The sequence below is a fragment of the Tauraco erythrolophus genome, chromosome 1 (assembly GCF_009769465.1).
Source record: "Tauraco erythrolophus isolate bTauEry1 chromosome 1, bTauEry1.pri, whole genome shotgun sequence".
Lineage (NCBI taxonomy): Eukaryota > Metazoa > Chordata > Aves > Musophagiformes > Musophagidae > Tauraco > Tauraco erythrolophus.
Genome location: NC_141465.1, coordinates 48,162,983 through 48,185,654, shown reverse-complemented (window position 1 = coordinate 48,185,654; position 22,672 = coordinate 48,162,983). Strand labels below are relative to the sequence as shown.

Below are 22,672 nucleotides of genomic sequence, written 5' to 3'. Positions count from 1 at the left end.
ACAGATACTTCATATGAAAACAAACAACTGTTCTGGCACTTGAGAAGGATTTTGTTTAAGAAGCATAATAAATCCCTAATGTCTCTGGAAAGATTCAGTAACCCTTTCTAAAAAGTGCAAAAAGAGAAAAGTATGGAGTCAATGAGCCACAATTATACACTTAAAAATTCTAACATCATTTTAGGAATTAATGAAAAAAGTTCCCCTAACACTTCCTCTCATTTCTTTAACATTGGTAAGATAAAGCCATGAAGCACAGAACATTCTAAATCCGTTGAGACAAACATTCCCTTAGGTATGTTCTGTATAATAGCTGTAGTGGAAGCTATGCCAGTAACTAATTAAACTTATGCTTCAGGCTTTAGTGATGTCAATTCATCTATTCCAGATTCATTATCTTTTTCAAAAGCAGGTAGATAATTTTCTTCATGAACTCTGTCATTAAAAAAAAGTAAATTGATTACTTAACTAAAAATCTTTTAAAGAAGAAACACACTGTGGAGAGAATGTATTTGATACGACAGGCTATCACATCTGAATAAACATGGTAAACTAAAGTTTCATGCTTTTGCAAGTCAGCTGGTCATCCCATCTGAGTAGGCAGAAACTCCTTTTTTTCTTACAAGAAATGAAGGAGTATGGAAAAGAGCTTTGCTCTCAACAAAAGGTGCCTTCTAAGAATTCCTACAGAAAATAAGATGCTCATCCAAGATGATCATTGTCGCACTGCATGATGAATCTTATCACCTCAACAGTTACCAGCTTGCATTGCATTGTGCTGCCTTCTTTGAGCTGCAAATGTCCTCTGGGTTAGGTTATTTGTGACAGTAAACCACAGCAATAGCTACTCTTCCCATTTCAGCACACTGGCTATAAAACTGATGTAGAAATAGTTTCTGCAATAAACTGCTGTAGCCTTTACCTCACTCTCATTGCTTTTTTCAGCATCTTCTCAAGAAAAGACAGCAGTCACATTTCCTTTCACAAGGTTTGCAAGAAAGCAGCAAAATTATGACAGTACCTCTTCTTCTTAATTGCAACAGAATTCAGCAGGACAGTTTCCTCCTAGCTGTTGGTCATTCCAATTGTTGCAATTCCACTTTAAAGGGTGGAATAATAATTTCCATATTAAGTAGATAGAATTTTCTTCTTCACTAAAAGACCTAGCTCATCCACAAGCTCCATAAAGCTAACAGAGTAGATCCTCTGATCACAGTACTTACACGATCATTTTAGGGACACTATATTCATACAAACAAGTTGTTGTTTGAATCATTTATGTTTTATCAAAAAGAAAAAAAAATCTGAAACTCAAATCAGAAACATCCTGTCATTAACTGGCTTTGCTTTTGGCATGCTAATCTGAAAACAGACAACTAGTTGTTATTTCTCCTTGCATCAGATCATGCTTGAATTTATGCAAACACTGTGCAAGCAGTCCAAGTTCACAAAGAACGAAACTGCTGTTTGCCATCTGTGCTGGTAGCGTTGTATGGCATTAAGCTTTATTTAGCATCTTTTATACTCAAAGTGTCACCAAACAGTATTAACTGAACTGGTTAAATGCTGGTGTCAGAGAAGCCACTAGAGCAGCCATTTAACAGCTACCAAAAGCTCAGAATGAATGTTCTTCTTGAGTATTCACATCTAATTTACTGTGAGCAAATATTAGAGGTATCATTAAATGTTTTAGAGGCAAACTTACATAAACACATGACCAATTTTAAATAATGCACTCATTAATTAGATATTAACCAGGTATTCAGGAAGAGGGTTACACTAATGCAGGTGTTCAGTTCTTAACAAGCAGACTACTTGCAGCCCTAAGGCCTGAAGTATTTATAATTAGCTATGGAACAAAGGCATGCTGTGCTGCTCTAGCACCGAGATTCGTCAGCTTGAACAAGAAATGTTTCCAGTAGGTTTCAAGGGTACCGCTTGCAGAGTTGCCTATCCCAAAACGGTAGTCATAACTAACTCTGATCCTTAGAAGCAGCCAAGGAAGATGACAGAAAGTAGCATCAATGACAGTCTCTGCAAAGATGATAGATTCAAGGGCTACCTTCTGCTACCCCACCTTAATACCACAAAACAGATTTTATTGATTCAACTTTAAAGTCACAACATCGGTCTCCTGCTCAGAGACTGCAAGAAAGCTCAGAGTATGGCCTGGAGATAGACAAGACACACACATGTACAGAGCCATGCTTCAAAATTTTCAAGCAAAAGCATAACTTGAAGAAAATGTATCTTATTATTGGCAAGAGGCAGCACAATCCAAAGGGAGCCATATAGCAGACTACACGAGCTTTGGATCAAACCCATGAAGCTAATACTACAAACCATTAATAATAAAAGATTCCATAAAACAAAGCCATGCAAAGTAACTGTTGTGAGAAGCCATGAACATCTATCAAAAGTGAAACCCCAAGAGCCAAAACAAAATCAGAGGAATCGATTTTGTTTACACCACTGATTGCAGTTTTAAAGGAGGCTAACTGGGAGAAAACAATATACGGTCACCACAGCACACTTGAAAAACACTGCAGGACAAAAATCTTGCAAACACAGCTGTGTCTTTGCCAGCGGATGCTGCCACAGAATCCCTACTGGCTGGCTTCTCAGAGCTATTCTGCTTAATCTCCGTGCTCCAGTTCTCAACTTCCTACGTACCCCCTCAACATTCACCCACCTTGCCACTCTGTCTTACTACTAAACCTCTGTGACAAACAGGTGGAGTAGAGATGGTTTACAGTCAGTGTTTATGGTCTGCAGAGAAAGCCACAGGGGCATGTTTATTAACAGGGGTGATAACTGAGGAAGAAGATGCAAGAAAAAACACCCCCAAAAAAACCCAAAAGAAAACAAAAGGAAGCACAGCAGAGGTTATGTTGGGTTTGAGCATTACTCTGCATTTCCTTCAGTCCACTTTCATCTTACTGTTGTTTTTTTTTCTACAGTACATACTTTTTTCAGCATGTTACCCTGGGCTTTAGTGCCCTATCCAAGCCTTTTAATCCCAGCCCACAGCTTCACTCCCTTTCAATCACTTCTCAAATTCAGCCCTTGTTAGTAATTCAACAGAGATCTTAACACTGCATGCTGTTCTTTTTTGTCCTTTGAATTTTTTATTCATACCTATTTTAACAGTGGTCATCAGTTTTAATGCTTCAAAACAGCTAGCATGTCTCAGTCATCAAAATATCCCTTCTCTACTATAATTTCACTGTTCCTGTATTTTACTGACTTAAATCTAATACCAACCTAAAACCAGTTTCTCACAAGTATGTCCTAGGTTTACAAATCCAAAAGGCAAATACGCAATCTCCAAATGTAATCTAGATAATTTTCTGTCTTGGCCTGGCCTCTGCCAAGTGTCATTGAACTCAGGGACAAAATTCTACTGCCAGATTTTTCGCTTTCTGCATTTCCTTCACACAGTTACAATATGTTTAGAATATGGCTGCTGAAAATAAATTTTACTTCAAGATAGAACAGGCTGCTCAAATGCTCTTATCTGGAAAGATCTTGCGCATACAAAGCCTCTATCTTAGCAGAGCCCTCCATGAATGACAAAAGAGGACTGTGATTCATTTGGCAGTCAAATTATTCTAATCATTCCACAAAGGCATATAAAGCCTCATACACATCACAACTTTTGTCTTCCATAATTGTTTTTCCCTTCACTTTCACTCAATCATTTTTCTCTAAATTATTAAATCCTTCTTTTCTCTTGTTACAGTTTGGGAATTCTCTGCCTGTAAGAACTCATAAGAGAAGGTTATAATTAGCAGTAAAAGAAAGAGGGTTATAAAGAAAAGATAGCCTCCATTTCACAATTCCCATAGAGCCATTTCAGGTAACTGAAAAACCCAGTGCTCGCTTCAGCGTATGACTTCTTTAACAGAACCCATACCCACCTGCATCCTGCTTACCATGCAGGTGGTTCACTGGCTGACAAATAAAGCCCACAAATTAACATACACAAGCACACAATCAAGCCATTAAAGAGCAATTTTGGAGAAAAGACCAAATTATATGTCTAGTAGCTAATGAGACAAGAGCAATCTTGATGGCATGAACAAATCTAAAATAACTATCACTGTACAGCTCTAAAAACCCAATCTTGTAATGTGACGAGTTTCAGAGAAAGTTGTATCAACTCAGACTAGTCAGAAAAATATTAGAAATTACTGTTCTTCAAAACAAAATGCAAATTTTGCTTCTTGCATTGTTTTGAGTCCATTTGACAAATACAGGTCCATGAAGTGATTCACAGGTTACTGAAAATGAGAGGAAATGATTAAAGGGATAACAAGTAAGTCAGAGGCAACATACAATGCAATAGTGAGGCTTAATTTGGAATATTGTGTATCATTCTTTATCTGTCCAGGGTGTGAGCATGTGCTGTAAACAAAATACAGAGAAGTGCTGCTGGTATTTCTCAAGAGAATGACAGCCTACTTTACATCAGTATCTCAAGCAAAGAGAAGACCTTTAATGGCTGTTTAAGAACAAACAACAAACAGGACTGATGAAACACCATGGGGAAAACCAAAAAGCCATCTTAACTCGTAAGAAGAGTGCTTACACAGGAGCAAGTGATAAAAACTGGCCATTAATAAAGTTAGGATAAAGCGTAAAGGAATGTTTCTAACCACAAGAGCAAATTGATTCTAAAGCAGCATTCGCTGGGCCCAGCAACAACACAATGATGCTTCCTAAACGTAAAATACAAGGCCTGGAAGAGTAATGGAAGTGGAACTATGAACCAAGAGATGTTTACCAAACTGATCTCATGCTCTTTCTCTCTCATTCATAAATAAATCCATACTTATACACACACATCCCCCCCGTGATAAGCAAATATTTTTTCCTTTTTTCTGAGTAATTTGAAGTTACTTAGAGAACTCTGTTTCTCATGGTTGATTAATATTCTGATATTTGTACTTTCTTGTACACAAGTTTTTCCAGCAGTTCCCTCCAAGCACTCTCCTCCATTGATTCTTTTACATCAGAAATGCCTCAAATTCATATTGCTTTCTTTCACAGAAGGCAGATACTCTTCTCTCTGTAGCTGTCTACTTTCACATAGAGCTACTCATGATAAGTTAACATCTCACCTTTTCACAGTTAAAGGTCACTTCAAAAGTTGTGGGATATGGGGAGAAAGGAGGAGGGAGGGAAAGGGATATGTATAAAAGCATGACCCACAGAAAGCTAGGGTTAAAAAAAAAAACCCACACAAACAAACAACTAAAGGCACTGCACTCAGCCTAATCAAATGCTTCAAGAATCACAATTTCATAATGTCGCTAAAACCTCCTTCTTTATTCTTGGCATAAGCACATGTGTGTGTAAGCAGTGGGAACGGCATCATATTTTTAATTGTAGTGTGAAAAATGCCGCTCATTGAAAGAAAAAATATGTAGTTATAATTAGAAGTGGAAACTAAAACCAACATTTCCTTTGATTATACAGAAAAGGCATCACTGGTTCACAAGATACAGCCTCTAGGTGGGCCCACAGTCTTATCCTCCATACTTCAAGTAACAATCACGTTTACTATTCCACAGCTGAGTGAAATCCTATAGAGCCGAAGTACTGTGATCGAACTAATTGTTTTTACAGACTCACAGAACAGCCGAGGCAGGAAGGCACACCTGGAGATCATGCTTAATCCAACACCCTGTCTCAGAGCAGGGTCAATTACAGCAGGATGCTCAAGGCTCTCTCTAGTTGGCTTTAAATCACATCCAAGGATGAAGGCTCCACATCTCCGGACAACCTGTTCCACTGTTTGACCTGCCTCACAACAAAACATTTTTTCTTATGCTTAAATGGATTTTCCTGTATTTCAATTTATGCTCATTTGGACTTGGCATTTCCCTTTGTTCACAAGGATCCTGTCAGCCCATTTCTCCAGCCTGTTGAGGCCTCTCTGAACACCAGCAAAGACACTCTGGTGTGTCAGACTCTCCTCTAGTTTTGCATCATCTGCAAACTTGCTGAGAGTGCAGTCTGCCCTATCATCCAGGTCAGCAGTGAAGACGCTGAGCAGCACTGGCCCTTTCACCCACCCCTGCGGCATCTGGTCAGTGACCAGCCTTCAGCGGACCTTGTGCTGCTGATCACAATCCTTTGAGCCTGGCACTTCAGCCAGTTTTCAGTCCACCTCACTGTCCATTTACCTGGTCTGCACTTCATCAGTTTGTCAACGAGGATGATACAGGAGATGGCATCAAAGGCTTTGATGAAGTCAACATAAACAACATTCACTCCTCTCCTCCACCAAGTCAGTGATTTCACCGTAGAAAACTAACAGATTGGTCAGACATGACTTCCCCTTTGTAAATCCAGGCTGACTGCTCCCAACCAGCTTCTTGTCCTTCATATGTTTGGAAATAGCTTCTATAAGGTTCACGTGAGGCTCGAGCTCCCCAGTTTGTTCTTATTTTCTTTCTTGAAGACAGGAAGGACTTTTGTTTTCTGAAGTTCCCAGTAGCCTTCCCTGAGGTTCCTTCTGAGAGAACCAATTTTCCTTCAGGAAATATTCTCCCCTGAGATTTTGTTTTGCATTAGACATTATAGCAGATCCATCTACTCTACCTTTATGATGTATGAATGAAAATAACAACCCTAGTTTCTTAGATATCAGGCTGGGCTGCAGCAAGAACAGAGAGGGAAGAATGCTTTGTACTGTGGAAGCAAATACGACCCAGAGTTACTGAATGACATTTACAGAATAAAACAGGCCTCCCAAAACCAAAATACTGCAAATAAAGTTATCTTTACCTTTGCAATCAATCATAACAGAGACCAAGTATCCATGTAATAGATCCCACATAATCCACCATGTAGTCTGCAGATTATAATACAGCATTGTTTTTCCCAACACTGTCAAACACGCCTGAATTTAGGTCGTCTATCCTGTGCCCATTTCTGCTCTATCTTTTCCTCTGTCAACCTGTTTCTTTCCTGATCAAACTTCCTCAAACTTTGCTTAGTCACACCTTCATCCTTACTACTTGTGTGAAAGCAATCTAACAGAGTACAAGCAGCACAGCTTTTCTCTCTGCACATAAGCGCACCCAGCAGAGAGGAGCTGCAAGGCAACACACCACTGAACACAACTCCAGTTTTGCACTAGAATAGCTATGGTTTCTGCAGTGCACGGAAACGCTTCATTAACATTTTAAACAATGTCATTTGGTGCTCTAGCTACATTTCCTGTGATGGTCTGTACAGTAAAGTTAGCTTACTAAGGGTTCATCTTAAAGAAGCTTTTCCAGACACCCTAGGTATTCCTTTCACTTAAAAACACTAAGAAACTGTGCAATCACTTCTTTCTAGTTGTCTCATCTGCTAACAGTTAAATACAACAACAAAGTTCATGCTAGTGTTTTATGATAAAGCAAACATTATTTGGATCTTAAATACTGTCCTAGTATCTTTCACAACTTGTGCATTTTACCGCTATCATGGTACTTCCAGTCCTTTCACATCTGCCTACTAACTATTCTGTAGTTCCACTCACAGAATTTGTATCTTAAACTTCTCTTCTGTCTTCCAAGAGTACAGAAAATGAATCAGGTAAGGAGGCAGATGGCTAATAACTATATCCTAGCCTAACTACAGCTAACTTGAGATGCATAGCTGTCAATACCTTGGAGACAAGGGAAAAAAAAAGATGATACAAAAAGGGAACGGAAAAAAGGAAGAGACTACACTGCAACAATGTGCTATATGTGTTAGAAACAACCAAAGTGGAATTTCCTAAAACAGTATGTACTACTTGCAGACTTCTGCCAGCATAGCTGGAGCAGGAAGACTGACAAGTGTGAGTTGTAACTGAACGGGCAGAAGCCCCTACCACTGTCCTAATTAAACCAGCTAAACTGGTTTAACTGATTGAGCTTTCACTAGCACAGCCTGTTGGGGTGCTGTATGGGGTTTTACTCAACGGGCATGAAGCAAAGCTCAGCTGTATAGCTGTTTCACAGCAGAAGCACTCTGACAACACATTATCCTAACACTAACTGTGAAAGAACAATGCTACAGAGCAAGAGAGGTGCAAGCACCTATTGCAAGTGAGGCTGCTCATCCATAATGTTTACAAACAACAATTCGGGTTTGTATAATTTTACACTAAGGTTTTTTACAGCAGGTAATATTTACACCACATGTCCTCATTGAAAGGCATACACATTCAGAGCAAAAGACAAAAATATTTTAAGCGGTCACTGTTAACATCACAAAAATCATGGATGTCTGTTGGCACCAAATAATCATTACTGGACAATTACTGCTACGCCAATGTATTTTTTGTACACCTAGAAAAGCACTTGTATTTAGTCACTCCACATTTTCACTGCAAATGAAAAATGAAAATTTCACTCCACATTTTCACTTGTGACACCTTTTCACAAGTCCTGTTTATGGGCATTCCCCTGAGAGTAGCAGGAATGCAAAAACTTACTATGAGGTGAAGTTCAATCAAATGATGATATCAGTATAAGAGTGGCACAGCAGTAATAACGCTGTTTCAAGCTCAGGTCTCTTTCTGCTACTAAGTATCATGCTTCAATGATGCAAACTTCCCTTTTCTCTCAAGCAGTCTAACTAGCTAATATTAATTGGCCTCAACTAAAAATAATTGCCTGTAGCCAGTATTTATCTTATTGCTCCTTGACAGATCCAATGAGGGGATACTCAGTCTGGGAGCCTAGTCTATTTTTCCAACAATGCAATCTAGTAAGAGATAGTAATTAGCCTCTCCCTGCAAATCTTGTTTTTGCTTTGTGAACATCTGAAAACATCAGTAGGAAACAAATACATCTGTTAGCACTCATTAGCAAATGCTGGTGGTGTTGGTTGTTAAAACTCAAATCCCATGCTCCCACCTGTCCCTCTACATACATTCTTCAATGGCAGGAGGTGCACAGATCATTTTAGTACAGACAGGCTCAAAGGCATGACCCAGAAAACCTCCACTAGTATAACCAGTCTTCAAATAAAAATTACTCTCTAACACAGTTATAACATTTTCTCTCATTCTTTATAGTTCTCAGTGTCACGGAGCTGCAATTCGACAGCAGAAGAACATGGTACAGCAAGGAACTGGAGAGGCAGGTTAACAATACATTACAAGGAACTCCAGGTATAAGCAAGGAAGCCCTGAAGGAATTTTTCAAACTTGTAACTTCTACGCCCAGTTTCAGCTTCATGAGAAGAAAATAAAACCCACACAGAAGCTGCCAGGTGGAGGAGTAGGAAGAGAAGGGCAGCTTCTAAAGGAAACACATAAACCTTTAAAAAAACCCAAACAAACAAACAAACAAAAAAAACCCACTACTGGGGAGTACTCACTTTAAAGAGGTTAAAAAAAAAAAAAAAAAAAATGCCCTCTTCAAAATACCTGAATCCTCACTAAGGAAACAATGAAAACTTAAAAATCCCAGCACAAAGAAACAGGGTCAATATTACAGACTGTCACTGCAAGTGTCACCAAGGTTCACAAGGGTCAGCAACACACATTCTGCTTCCTTGTAAAAACTGTTTTAGATACAGAAGATCGGCATTATACAATTACTTAGTGGAGGAAAAAAGGTTGAATTAATGAATCAGACCAGAAAATTTATTTCTCTCTATTTTGTAAAATGAAAGTCCCTTTAAAAATAATTTCTGACACCTTAACTTGTATGATCTGGTTTTAGACCTAGTGTCCATTTCTGCATACCACACACATACATTATACATGTCTACTATGTGCACATGTATGTATTGCTGAAAACAGTTTGAAAGGGTTTATAGTTTAATGAGGCATTCCTCTCACTCCACTTACTCAAAATTTTCCACCAGACAGTTCGTCTAGATTCTCTAAAAAATTTTCACATTGTCTGAAAGGCTACAGAAGTTCAAACGACCAACTGAAAACATATGGGCTGACAATACAGAAATTGGAACGTTTTCTACACATAACCACAGAGCCATTAAGGACTATGAAACACAACACTCAATCCTGGAAGAATCCATGCATGCAAAGCAGTTGTATCCTCCTAGTGATTCCATCAGCTTCAGAGAACCACTTGTACAGGGAAGTGCTTTCTGTGCAATAGTTTTTGAAGGATCTGCCCTCAGCTGTTCACTTAAGGACATTTCAAAGTACACATAATTTTTCCTTCTGCAGGGAAAAATACTGGCAATATCTCACAGTAAGCTAACAAATCCTAACTCCTTCTAGTACTTTAGTTTAGCTTTAGCATTCTGTACATTTACAAAACATCAGTAGCAAACTACTTTCAGGTTTTGAACCAACCGTCATTATTTGTTACGATCTGTTCATGAGATCGACTCAAATTCATGACCATAAGCATCCAAGTGCTTTCAGTTTGAAAGTACAGGTCCCACAGAGTCAAAGAAAGGCAACTAGATAAAAGTACACCACAAAGCATTATGAATCCACTGAAGGTCGCAAAGTGAAGAAGCTGTGTGGGAACAGAGGAAAACAACTGAGCAAATGCCCTTCTGTACATGCACAACAGCACATTTCAGATATTTCCACTTACAAGTACTTTTTTTCCATGAAACAAATTTCATAGAAAATATTCAACTAAATTTTAGAAGTAGACTCCTCCAAAATGAAAGTGAAGCCTTAAAAAAATTGCTGAAACCTACATTGAGACATGTGTGCAGTTTTTGCTGGTTGAATTTTAGATATTTATTCAAGATGGTTAACATGGTAGTCCGGTATTACAGGTATTTTTCCACCTATATTTCTCTAATTCAACACCAGAAGGAGAATTACTCAGGTCATCTTAGAAGGACTTTTAAATGAGGAATAGGTTACATTTGCTTTATAGTAAAATAAAATTGAGACATAGGACATTAGGGAAGGATAAAGAAAACACTGAAATTTGCATCTTATCTTCATCTATCTATAGTTATTGGGTGTTCGTTGGGCCAGTGATTTGGCAACAGCTGACAACAACGTATGAACCGTGTCTCTGAAGAACCATGGCCACATGATGCAGACAACATGACAACAACATGCAGTAAGATGGGCAGTCTGCTCACATGCTGGCAAGGTCCTGGGGGCAGCATGATAAGGAAGCTTGCAGCAAGGGAACAAAATCTATAAAAACCCTTCAAGCAACCAAAAAGCTGATAAACACAGGTGGCAAAAGGAAAGCTGGATGGCACAATGTTCTTGGAGTCAAGGTGGAAGAAAATTATTTTCAGCCAAAAGGATAAAAAGGAGTTTTGTTTGCTTTGTGCTATCAATAAGTAAATACTGATAGATAAATCAGACCGCCTAAACTCACCTAAGCATGTCTAAAAGGGAAACCAAGGCTTAGCTAAGCTGGTTATCATGAACCAGACAAACTAACGGCAATATGTTGTAACCATAAGAAAGTTACAAAAGAAGTTTCTGTTTTAGAGACTCTTTCTGTTGGGTGGGTGTTATTAATCAGGGGTTGTGATAATACTGGCCTATAGCCTCTGAGAAGGTGAATGCAAGTTCTCTGGAAGTACGAGTACTAAATTAATCTATCAAAGGGTGCAGCAAGTCCTCATGCAGTGGGGTAAATGGAGAAATTAAGGTTTTTGTGAAGCAGCAGATACATACGCTCAACACCTCACACAGTCTGGAATGACTTGTGATGAATTATTTCTCTCAATGTCTCCAGTTTAAAAAAATAAAACAAAACCAAAAACAAAACAATAAAAGCAGAAGTTATTACCACCTTCTGTAAAGATGACAGGTTTGCCTTGTTCCTTCTCCCTGGGTTGGAGGCATTAATGTTATTTTTAAAAATGTATGCTCTACTTGTTTCTTCCCTTCCATCCCTTACCACCTCTCATCACAACCATTGACACTAACTGTCCATCACTGAAGGAGGAGTCTGAAGTCAGAGTAAGTAAACAACTCATCCTATTACATGATGGTAGTTTTCTTGCACCTTTGTCTTTTCCAAGGGTAACTGAATGACTACAGCATCTATATATAAACAATAATACATTTCATATGGGTGTAACAGAGCCAAAAAATGAGGATTAAGAAACTCACACGTACTTGTCTCTTTCCAACTCTGAAGAGAACAACATGTGCTGATCATAAACCTAAACTGCTCTAACACACTCTATCATAATTTTACTAACAGCGTCAGTGAAATTCTAGTAGAGTAAATAATTAGGTGATGATAGGAAATAGGGGACCCTTTAAGGACCCTGTCTCCACCATCAGCTTCCCAAAAGATACTAGGAGAGAATTGCAACACTTACAGACACTGAATAAAAAACCACCTAATTAGTCAAATACCACTTCCAGTATCAAATAATGCAAATAAATTTGCCATTCCAGTTGATATGCACTTTGTAAAAGCAAGAAAGCTGTTAAATGGTCTACGCATGATACTTCAGAAAAAAAAGAAAAACCAGCACTTCAGTATGTAGAAGTAAAACTCAAACCCAAACAAACAAAAAGAAAAATCAACACCACTAAACAACTCCCCCCATATGCCCATATACTTATTGCTAATAAATTTACAGTGTTTGATCAGGACAGGAATATTGAGAAGGAAACCGTATCACTAAATCATGACAGCAGCAGTTAGAACAGAACAGCTAGTTTTACAATCCCTGATATCTTTCTTCTTCCCTACATGTCCCTCTTGCTCTCATCTTCATTCTTACTTACTGTTAACGTCACTCAACATTTAAGTAATACAAACTGGTAGATGTAGTCAGGATATAAGCTGGGTCATTCTAATGGAGTAAATGGAATATTTGTTAGACTAAGCTTGAATGCAAGTACAACCTTTCACAACTACGATTATTAAATGCTGTAGTTACACCACAGGCATCCAGAATACTGTTTCTCTTAATATCTTTTTTTGCAAACAAACATTAAAGCCATCAAAATCAGGTAATGTTTCCTAAAGTTGAGAGAATCCATCTCAGGGCTACGTAATTACATTGCAAGAAAGGTGGAAATATCAACAAGTATTCTCACGTTGGCTTCAAACAGCAGAGAGACTGAATTGCAATTCAGTTTCTAGGAGTTTGTATCTTCTGTTACTGTATTTTAAGAATTCTAACAAGGTTTTTGGTCCTGTCGGGAAAAATCAGATACACAGCTGTACTCTCTGCAAATCCAAAACTGTAGAATTACCTTTGCAAGACCTTTGTATGCAAATGCTGCTAAGCACCTCCACAGATTTTACCTACAGAGAAGAGTTTCTCACAGCATCCTGCTCCAACAGTAAAACAATTGCCAGAACAAGTGTAAAATGAATCAGACCAAAACACATGGATTACTAACATAACAATCCACACCTAAAGAAGTTACAGAGAAAATAAGTACATCCAAGCTTGGAAAATTGCCAGGAACAACAAAAAAAAAAAGAAACTGACTTCAGGGAAAAGAATAACGTCATGACACCTTCTCTTTGCCTCCCAACCTTTTAGGACTTGGTTGAAGAAACGCCAACAACCATTTGATCCTGCCAATTCTATAAATTCTTATGGAAACTACTTTAAGAGGCTACTGCCCAAACCACATTGACTTCCCTATGTAACACACAGTTCCAAATAATCATATACAAATAAGTTCTGAAGAAATTGAAGCTGCTTTAAAAAAGAGTGATATTACAGCTCCGAAGAAGTTATATTTTTGAAAATGTAACTTCTAGATAGCAGTTCTTCTAGCTTGTTTCAATATCTGATTAGGTTCTCCTCCTCCTCATGGCTTGAAGCCTCAGGAAGGGAAAAAAAAAATGAAATGTTTAGTTTCCTTTTTAGCGTAAAATTGTGAATTTTTTAAATTTACAATTTAAACGACAGCATATTTTAAACAGAAATACTCTACTGAGGTTTTCTAAAGAATACAAAAGGCAAACCTGAGCAAAAAGAGGAAATAATTGAGTCTCTTAGTATAACAATTTATACTACCTTCACTGAACTCTATCAGTGAAGCAATATTATGCCTATTTAAATAAGAATATTTCTATGGGGTTTTTTAAACATCAGCAATTACAATGAATATTAAAGAATGAAAAGCAACACATTTTGTTTTCAAACTCTTTAAGTTTTCACTAGTTCTATCAATACATAATTACAATTAAGCCACTGCCTTTTCAGAAGGTTACTTTTTACTAACAACTTGTTGCAATAACTAGTCACTAAAAGCTAATAAAAACCTTAACACTGAAGCTTCACATTACCATGTGTCCACTGCATGACTGCTGCACACATTTAAAACCCTTTCACTTTTGTGTATCTCATAAACCATTCACACACTAGTTCCCAGAAAACATCCAACAGCTGACAGCCCCAAACAGCAAAGCTTCTTTCCTCTCTGTTGTCTGTGTCTCTCTCCCCCACCCACCCCCAGTAATCCCCCCCTCAAAGCCTGGTATCAAAACATATCCTACAAACCCATCACCACAGGACAGCCAGCACCACGCTTGCCCCACGCCAAACATACGGGATCCATTCTGCTGACTGCAATGAGCACGGCACCCTTTCCATCCAGCCCAGAATATCACCAGTTCCCTGCGACAGGGAATGGGAAAGAGCCTCTGTTGCTGCCAGGGAGTCTCACATCACTTCAAGGCCAAACACCCAGGCCAGCTGCCTCTCTGGGAGCTCCCCCACCTCCTCTGAAGCCAGATGAACAGGTTGAGGCGTGACATTATATCTAATCATGCCCTAGGCATCCAGGACGGACTGGAGTGCTGCTGCTGTTATGTCCTGAATTCCCTTTGAAGAGTGAACACTGCCAAGTCAGAGACTATTGACTGGTACAAGACTATCTTGGCGGATCTGTGTCTTCACAGGGAGAGATGGGCTGGGAGAGGGAGAAGGACTTCATTTTACTAGTTTTGCTTTCACCATTGTAAGACTAATAACAGCATCAATAATAAATAATAAACGCATCGGGGATGCTATGCTTCTCCCCATAAAATCTTCATTGCTGTTGACAGAAGCAAGATCTCAAAGAGACAACGTTTTCACATGATGGAACCTATCTGAAAGTTTCTTCCACCAGTCACACTCACTTGTATTTCACCATAAGGATAATAACTTTAATGGCCATACCCAGAACTTGAAATAAGAAGCTAATACTCCTGGCTCTCATTCCCAAGACGACATAACAGTTAGGTGATGTTTTAGATTGTGGCGTCCTAAGAACAATTACGAAAACAGTATTCTAGTAAGAGTTCCAACAAAAAAGTTCAGTAATTGAATTGCAAATTCTTGTCAAGTATGTAAAAAACCCCTGTAATAATTCACTGATCCATAAAGCAAGTTATCTTTTCAGGTACAGACAGAAATAACACCACTTTCCCTAGCCTGCATATAACCTCAGTGACTCAGCAGATGCCACACCTTTCAGAAGTGGCTACTTAGGCAAAGCTGACCCAGACTTCACTTACTAGTATTCAGGGTACTCAGGAGAGAGTGAAGGTGATACCAACTTACAAACCCTGTTGTAGCCCTGCCCAAACAAAAGGCACAGTGGTATCAGAGCATGCAGTGGCAAAGCAGAAGGGAAGGACAAGAGCTGGTCAGTTCTCTGACCTGGCCAGTACCAAGCAGCAGCTGGAAGGCCAGGAAAGCGGAAAGCACTGCAGGAACCAAAGCATTCCAGGACACGGCAAGTATTCTCTTTTCCCTCCCAGGAGCCAAATTACAGCTGTAAAGGGCCCTCACATGTGCACAGGCCCAGTCATACGGCAAGTTTTAGGAAAGCACTAGTAGAAATGGGTAGGGGTGTGTGGGGTGCGTGGTAGGCACAAGGGTCTCAGCTACACTCGCAACTCCCTGCAGCCTCTGACCGGTTGTGAAGATTAAAACCAATCAAACAAAACATACAGAGAAGAAAATTAAATTGCAAGCAACAGATAAGGATCTCCACTGTGTACCTATGATTCAGCATGAATATCCCTGACATCCTACAACTAATTTGCACTATTTAAAGATTGTATTCTTCTTGTGTAACAAGAAATATGACTTGAGGCAGCAGTAGTTACACAAATCCCCTGTCCTGTTTCATTGGTTCTAAAACCCAAGCTATACACCACGATTTCAAAAATAACTACCATCACACTTTTTATTAATTTTAAAATAAATTTACCTCCCTAATTGTGCTAGAAATATTTTAAGTCCTTTGGAGTACAGACAAGCCTGAAGGTTGTCATGTGCAGCACATTCAGTTTACCAGTATAACGCTACCCAATCTCACATAGCATTGGGATTGCAAATTAAAACCAGCAAGCACGGCTCTGCACCACAGTTTCCTGCTTTCTACATCTTCACCTGCTATCAGCAAAATTTAACTGTCTCAGATGCCGTCACACTTACACAGTTTTACACTGCAGAGCATGGTTTGACAAGGAATTTGTTAAAATAAGACCAGAAAAAAAAATCAAAAGCCTCCTCTCTGTCTTCTAATAGCATGTAAAAAAAAACCACCCAACAAACCCTAATATACCACACATCAACCACACTACTTTATTTTCTGGTTATAAAAGTAAGGATGTTGGATTTCAAGTTGAAGTTTTCAAGCTAGAAAAATAACAAAGACCAACTTTATACCACGCAAATGAACTACACTGCAATCACACCTGCTACCTCCTCTTTTTCAACTGCATAACAGAATAAAACAGACAACCAGGAACAGTACGTACTTCTCCACTCATACTTCTATTTGTCTACCTGAGAAACTGAAATAAAACAGAAGAGACAACCAGATAACGCATTTCACGAATTTCTTACAGTAATTTCAGCATCACTACCTCTCACAAAAGTAGGTATCTACAAAGGCTGACAGATCTTAAAGGGGGACTAAAGAATTTTCTCATATTTAGACAAACTCCTCCCACAAAGTCTTCAAAGTGACCATAGCTGCAGACTAATAAGCAGCAAAAACGGAAAGAGAAAAGAAATTTCAAATACCTTTTCTGTTACACCTTGCATATTGAATTGCAGAGCATAAGAAGGGTATGAATCTGCGTTTTTTCGTGTCTGTATGTGTAAAAATGATATATTCAGAGCAGTTGTTTTGCAGATTCAAGAACAGGAAGCACCTCTGATATAACTTCACAGTGAAAGTCCTCTGAAAAAAATAACTGCACATGTACTGCATACATATCATTGCTACCTCCTCCCCTTTCCTCTTTCTTTCTCACATCTGTCTTCAGACAACTCCTCTTCAATGGTCTACTGATCAGCATTTATTCCGTGAAATTTAAAACCACTTTTGCTGCAGACAACTCCAAATGTCTTTTTCACATCACAACCTAGTACTGCCTTGAAAAATACTTCTTTATATTTTAAGTAACACTTTGTATTAATGTCTTTTCCTAAACATTCCAATATATCACATTTCCCTAATTTTTCTATTTCCAATTTGTACATTTTTTTCTTCCAAACTCTTCTCTTCAGACTGCACTTCCAGAATCTATGCACACATGCTAATCAAGACTACTCAGGCCTCTTTACTGTGTCAAGTCAGTGGTTTCAATTCAGCCCAAACATTCAATTTTTTTTGCAAAACCCAACAGTTTCTTTGTAATGTCGTCATGAATTTATTCAAAAGAAAACCAAATCACAGGAAGGAAAAGCATTTTCTACAAGAAATCATTCCCTCCACTTGAAGATAGAATGCAAAGTACCTCAAGAATTTCATTAGTGATTTTTATCTCTGAATAACTTCCTCAAGTAAATACTCTTACAACCAATTCTGATATGCAATGGGAATGTGGAGTTGCATTCAGCTCCACCACTCATCTGTAGCATCCTTTCTTGACTGCTGCTCAATTACCTTGCTGACACAACAGAAGAGCAATGGGGCATGAATGGCCTGCTGGTGAGCTCAACTCTGTATGCACTTGTTAAAAAATTTTCCATAACTGAAACTTCACAATTACTTATCATCTTAGTGGACAGAATGATTATGCTCAACAAGCTTTCTAATGGGACTGCTGTTATGTTTGACTATAGCTTTCCAGATAGGAGATTTACACAAGAAAAACTAAAGAAAAACAAAGGTTTTCACTCAAGATATTCCCAAACTTTTTATCTTCCACTCCATGTTACCTAATTTAGAGAGGAAATGCTCAACTATGAAAAACATTTTTGACTTCGCATTCAAGCCAAGAACAAGGAAGAATTAATGCAGTTTTTAGTTCTTTAGAAAACAGCCCTGGATGCCAATTTGAAAAAAAAAAAAAAGGGGGGGAGAGGGAGCAAAGGGTAGGTAGTGATATTTTATGAGAACATGAAATCCAAAAAGTTTACTGTTGTTTTAGAACTTTCTAATGAGAAAAAGCTATTTATTTTTTAATTATGTGACAGGATGCCACAGTTTGAAGTCATTTTGGAAAGAAGAGGCCTGAAAAATTAGGTACTAAGGGGCAGAAATTGCAAGCCTTCATACTTAGATTATGATATTTTCATAACAGAAATTCATAGGCCGCATTTATTTAGGACACTAAAGCCAACACCTAAAATCAGCAGCAGATTTCAAATATCAGCCAAGAGAAAGCTCAGAGGAAGTCTGCTTTTGTCCCACGAACTTCGCAATCCATCAGAGTTCAAGCAGAAAAATTTATCAATGCACAATGAGTCTCAAACCAGTTTATTCCCCCTATCCCAAACTGCAGATTTTCAGACGTTAACAAGAAACAGGGTATCAACTTTCCTCCTCCACTCCCCTTCATCTCGTTGAGGCTGTTACTTCCTCCTAATCGTTGTCACCTGACGGACACAGAGCTGTTTTTTCCTCTTAGGATGCAATTATGTTTGTCCCCACAGGAACACCTGAGGCTCCCATGTGTCTCCCCACTTTGGGCTTGATAAGTTTGTCACTGAACCACTTCCCCAAATCAACCCAACACACGCAGTGTTATTGAAGCAAAATGAAATAACTTCATTACGTGCGTATGTCTAAACACACAATAGGCTCACACAGAAGAAGAAAAAGAAATTTATACCCTTGGAAAGGGGAAAGTCCCAAAGAACTTCTGAAGCTGTAGTAACAGATTTACATAAAACCTATTTAGGTAATTTATTGTAGTTCTTGCTCTCTTTTCCGTAGTGGAGAGTCAAGTTTATGGAGGTTTATAGAAACTTAACAGCCTTGGACTGCAATGACAAATCAAGGAGGCCCAAAGGTATTAACAGCCAGTCTCATATGTGCAGACACACGCGCACGCACGCACAGATGCCCAGTAAAATAGATACACATTTCTAAAACTTTGAATGGCTTTCCTAAAACCAGTATTACTGCAAGTTATTTGGCACGTTACATGAAATACGAAGTAAAGATTTTATAAGTTTTTATAGGCAACTGTTTGGAAAAATCCACTTTAATTATTCTCAACTAGTTTAGCCAGGAATAAGTCTTCACAAAAAGCGTCTATAAAACCTAAGAAAGCACTCTGAAGAAGTAATAGCTACAGAGAAGAGAAAATTTTGCAAACGCCATGACACATAAGTCATTCTAGAATACGTACTTTGTTCCCAGGCCACACAGTCAAACATAATCACTGAATGGCAGAGAAATGTAGGGGTAGCTACTTTTATTTTCAGGATATCGAAACTACATTGCCTTTGCAAAGAAAGTAATCTCTTCTTTGTAATATAGCCTCAATAGAACATTGTATTGCAATATATTATGGTTTTGGATATAAGAAAAATTATGATATAAAGGCTGCTGATATTTAGCCTAAACAGCACAGTACACAAAACGTATACACACAACACAGGAACAGTTCCACTTTGTACTCACTCTTACAAAGTTGTCAGGGAACAAACCTCTTCTGCCTTTGAGCTGTCCTTCCCACCAGCCTCCATCATCTTTCTTGATATTGGTGATTATGTCACCTACAGTGATCGTCAGCTCATCATCATGTTGAGCTTTGTAGTCAAACTCCACTATCGCTTCCACTACAACAGAAACAGAGATATTCATAATTATTGACTACATTTAAGTTTCCATGCCTTTGAAAGGAACAAGAAAACAACAATTCAATTATATATTCTCAGTGAAAGCAATATATTCAGCTTAATCAAGAGAGCACATCAAATAGGCGACATGTAATAGTAACATTTTGTGGGTAAATGCTACAAGAGAGGCCAAAGAGAAAAAATAAATCCACAACACAGGAATGCCTATCGTGGTTAAGGCAATAAATGGCATACATTTTTCTTTAGCATTTAAAGGAAATTAATTTGTGATGCTTCAGCAGTATCTACTCTAGCAGCATTACAAAGCTTATTTTTATTTCTTGGACAGGTTCTCAAATCTATAAGCATCCCAGGACATTGCACTTACTTTGCTAAATATATCACTATTAACATAAAAAATATTTAACAAGAATTTTTTCATCATGCTGAGTTTCACTGTTGTTTATACAGAAACGCAGAGCTTTGCTGCATGAACATGCTCTTGCAAGGTTTCACCAAAGGGAGAAAAATTTACTTTCACTTGTGATTATGCATCAGAGGATCAGAAGATGAAATACTCCTACTGCTCTGAATGTCTGCTATCAAATGGAGGTGTGTTAAAAACTTGCTAGCATTACGTGACGTGTCTTTGTATTTTCCTGAGAAGACTCCCCATCCCTTGAAACCACACACACAACAGAGTCCCTGCAGAGAATTAGGGAAGTCATAAAGGCAGAAAAAATCATTTGGAGAATCAAAAATAATAGACCTGGTGTATTCAAACATGGAAGTCATAGTTATATTTAGTGGTTCGTCAAGTATCTACTAGGAGCAGCCAGACTGACAAGGTCAAGGACAGTCATATTTGTAAAGCCTTACTCCTGTTTTCTTCAGTGGAAAACCAGGCCCCAGGATGTTCCACCAAACATTTAGCACTTCAACCATCGAAACAACAAAATGACAACTAGTAACCGGCATCTGTCTTCTGAACAAATGACTGTGCTATGTAAACCCTGCAAGACGTGGCCTGCAAACAGGCAATACAGCTCACAAAGCAAAGCTAACCATTACACCACAGACAGTAAAAAGGCTCTGCCTAAAAACCAGAAGCCCCGAGGACTAAATTGAATTAAGCTGACAGGAAAGCAGAGTTATTCCTTTCCACCCCTAAATGTCATACAGACACAAAGCTGAACATCTCCCTCCCCCCCGCCCCGAGCCTGCAAGTCATAGCTAAAGAGTTCTGACTTTTCGGATACATCCCAGACACGAGGCCACAGCTGATAATATTCATCTATTGCTTCTTCTGTGAAGCTCAAAAACATAAAACCAGTCCACAAGCGGCCTGCTAAACTACATAATGAGCTGCAATAGAGAAAGAGTGGCACCACGCATTACAAGCTGACATGCAAACAGAACTCGAAAATTTACCACTGAAACTTAACTGAAAAATCAAGAGTAATTCAGGCTGGGAGCGATCTCAGGTCTACAGTTCAGCTTCCTGTCCAAAGTGAGATCAGCTTTGAGGTCAAACCAGGTTGCTCAAGGCTTTGTCCACGTGGATCTTGAAAACCTCTAAGGACAGAGGTAGGGCATGCAGGGCAATCTGCTCCACTGCTTGACTGGGAGAAAAATTTTCTTTCTGCAGTCCATTGGAATCTTTCTTGTTTCAATTTACATCCAGTGGTTTTGTTGTCCTACTATGCACTGCTGTGAAGAGCCTGACTCCATCTTCTTCATAACGTCCATGTAGGTATTGTAAGACTACTATTAGGACCTCTCATTTTCTCTTCTCCAAGCTACATAACTGGAGTTCCTCTGAACTCAGGTCCCTCCACTCTCTAGCACATCACCTGCTCCAGTAATTTCATACCAACCACAGACTTGAGGAGAGTGCACTCCACTGTCTTCTCCAGTAATTGACAAAGACGTTAAACAGAACAAGTCCCAGGACAGCCCCTGGTACTCCATTTATTATCACCTCGCGAGTAGAGTATGACCCATTAACCATTGCCAAATGACGCAACATTTGGGGTTGGAAGGCACCTCCATAGACCAAACCCTCTTATTCAAAGCAGAGACAGTTAAAGTGAAGGTTGCTGAGGGCTTTATGCAGCCAGGTTTTGAATTCCTCTAAGAAGGGAAATTCCAGTGTTCAATCACGCTTAATGTTTAAAATGTTTTTTTACGTTTAAATGGATTTTCCTGTATTTCAGTTTATACCCGCTGCCTCTTGTCCTTTCACCATCTACTGCCAAGAGGACTCTGGCACCACTTTCTTTTCTCTAACACATCACGTATTCAGACATTGATTACATCACCCTGAGCCTTCTCCAGGCTAAACAGACCCAACTCTCTCAGATTCTCCTCAGATGTCAGATGCTCCAATCCCCCTTGCATCTTCACGGCCCTTTGCTGGACTTGCTCCAGTATCTCCATCTCTCTCTTGTGTGGGAGAACCCAGAACTGAACACAACGCTCCAGATGTGCCTCACCAGAAAAAGGAAGAAAAGAGTCTCCTCTCTCCACCTGCTGGCAATCCTCTGCCTAATGCAGCCCAGGAAGCTAGGAGCTGCCGTTGCCACAAGCACACATCGCTGCCTTGTGGTCTACTTGATGTCCATCAGGATCCCCAGGGATCAGCTGGATCTCTCTTTTCTCCACAACTGTCTCCAGCGGGATTCTTCCAAGCAGATCTCTGAACAGGCCAAAGTCT

At 39.0% G+C, this 22,672-nt stretch overlaps 1 protein-coding gene across 1 annotated transcript in view; it reads right to left on the bottom strand.

Annotated features, from left to right (window-relative positions):
- The window catches only part of SH3KBP1 (SH3 domain containing kinase binding protein 1), a 206,379-nt gene extending 183,984 nt beyond the window's left edge, over window positions 1-22,395 (bottom strand). Inside the window, exons 1-2 of the mRNA XM_086615520.1 lie at window positions 22,278-22,395; window positions 19,799-19,956 (exon numbers count right to left, since the gene is read on the bottom strand). Coding sequence (XP_086471646.1) covers window positions 19,799-19,956; window positions 22,278-22,395 — 276 coding nt within the window. The remainder of the gene's footprint in view (window positions 1-19,798; window positions 19,957-22,277) is intronic.
- Window positions 22,396-22,672: the final 277 nt, after the last annotated feature.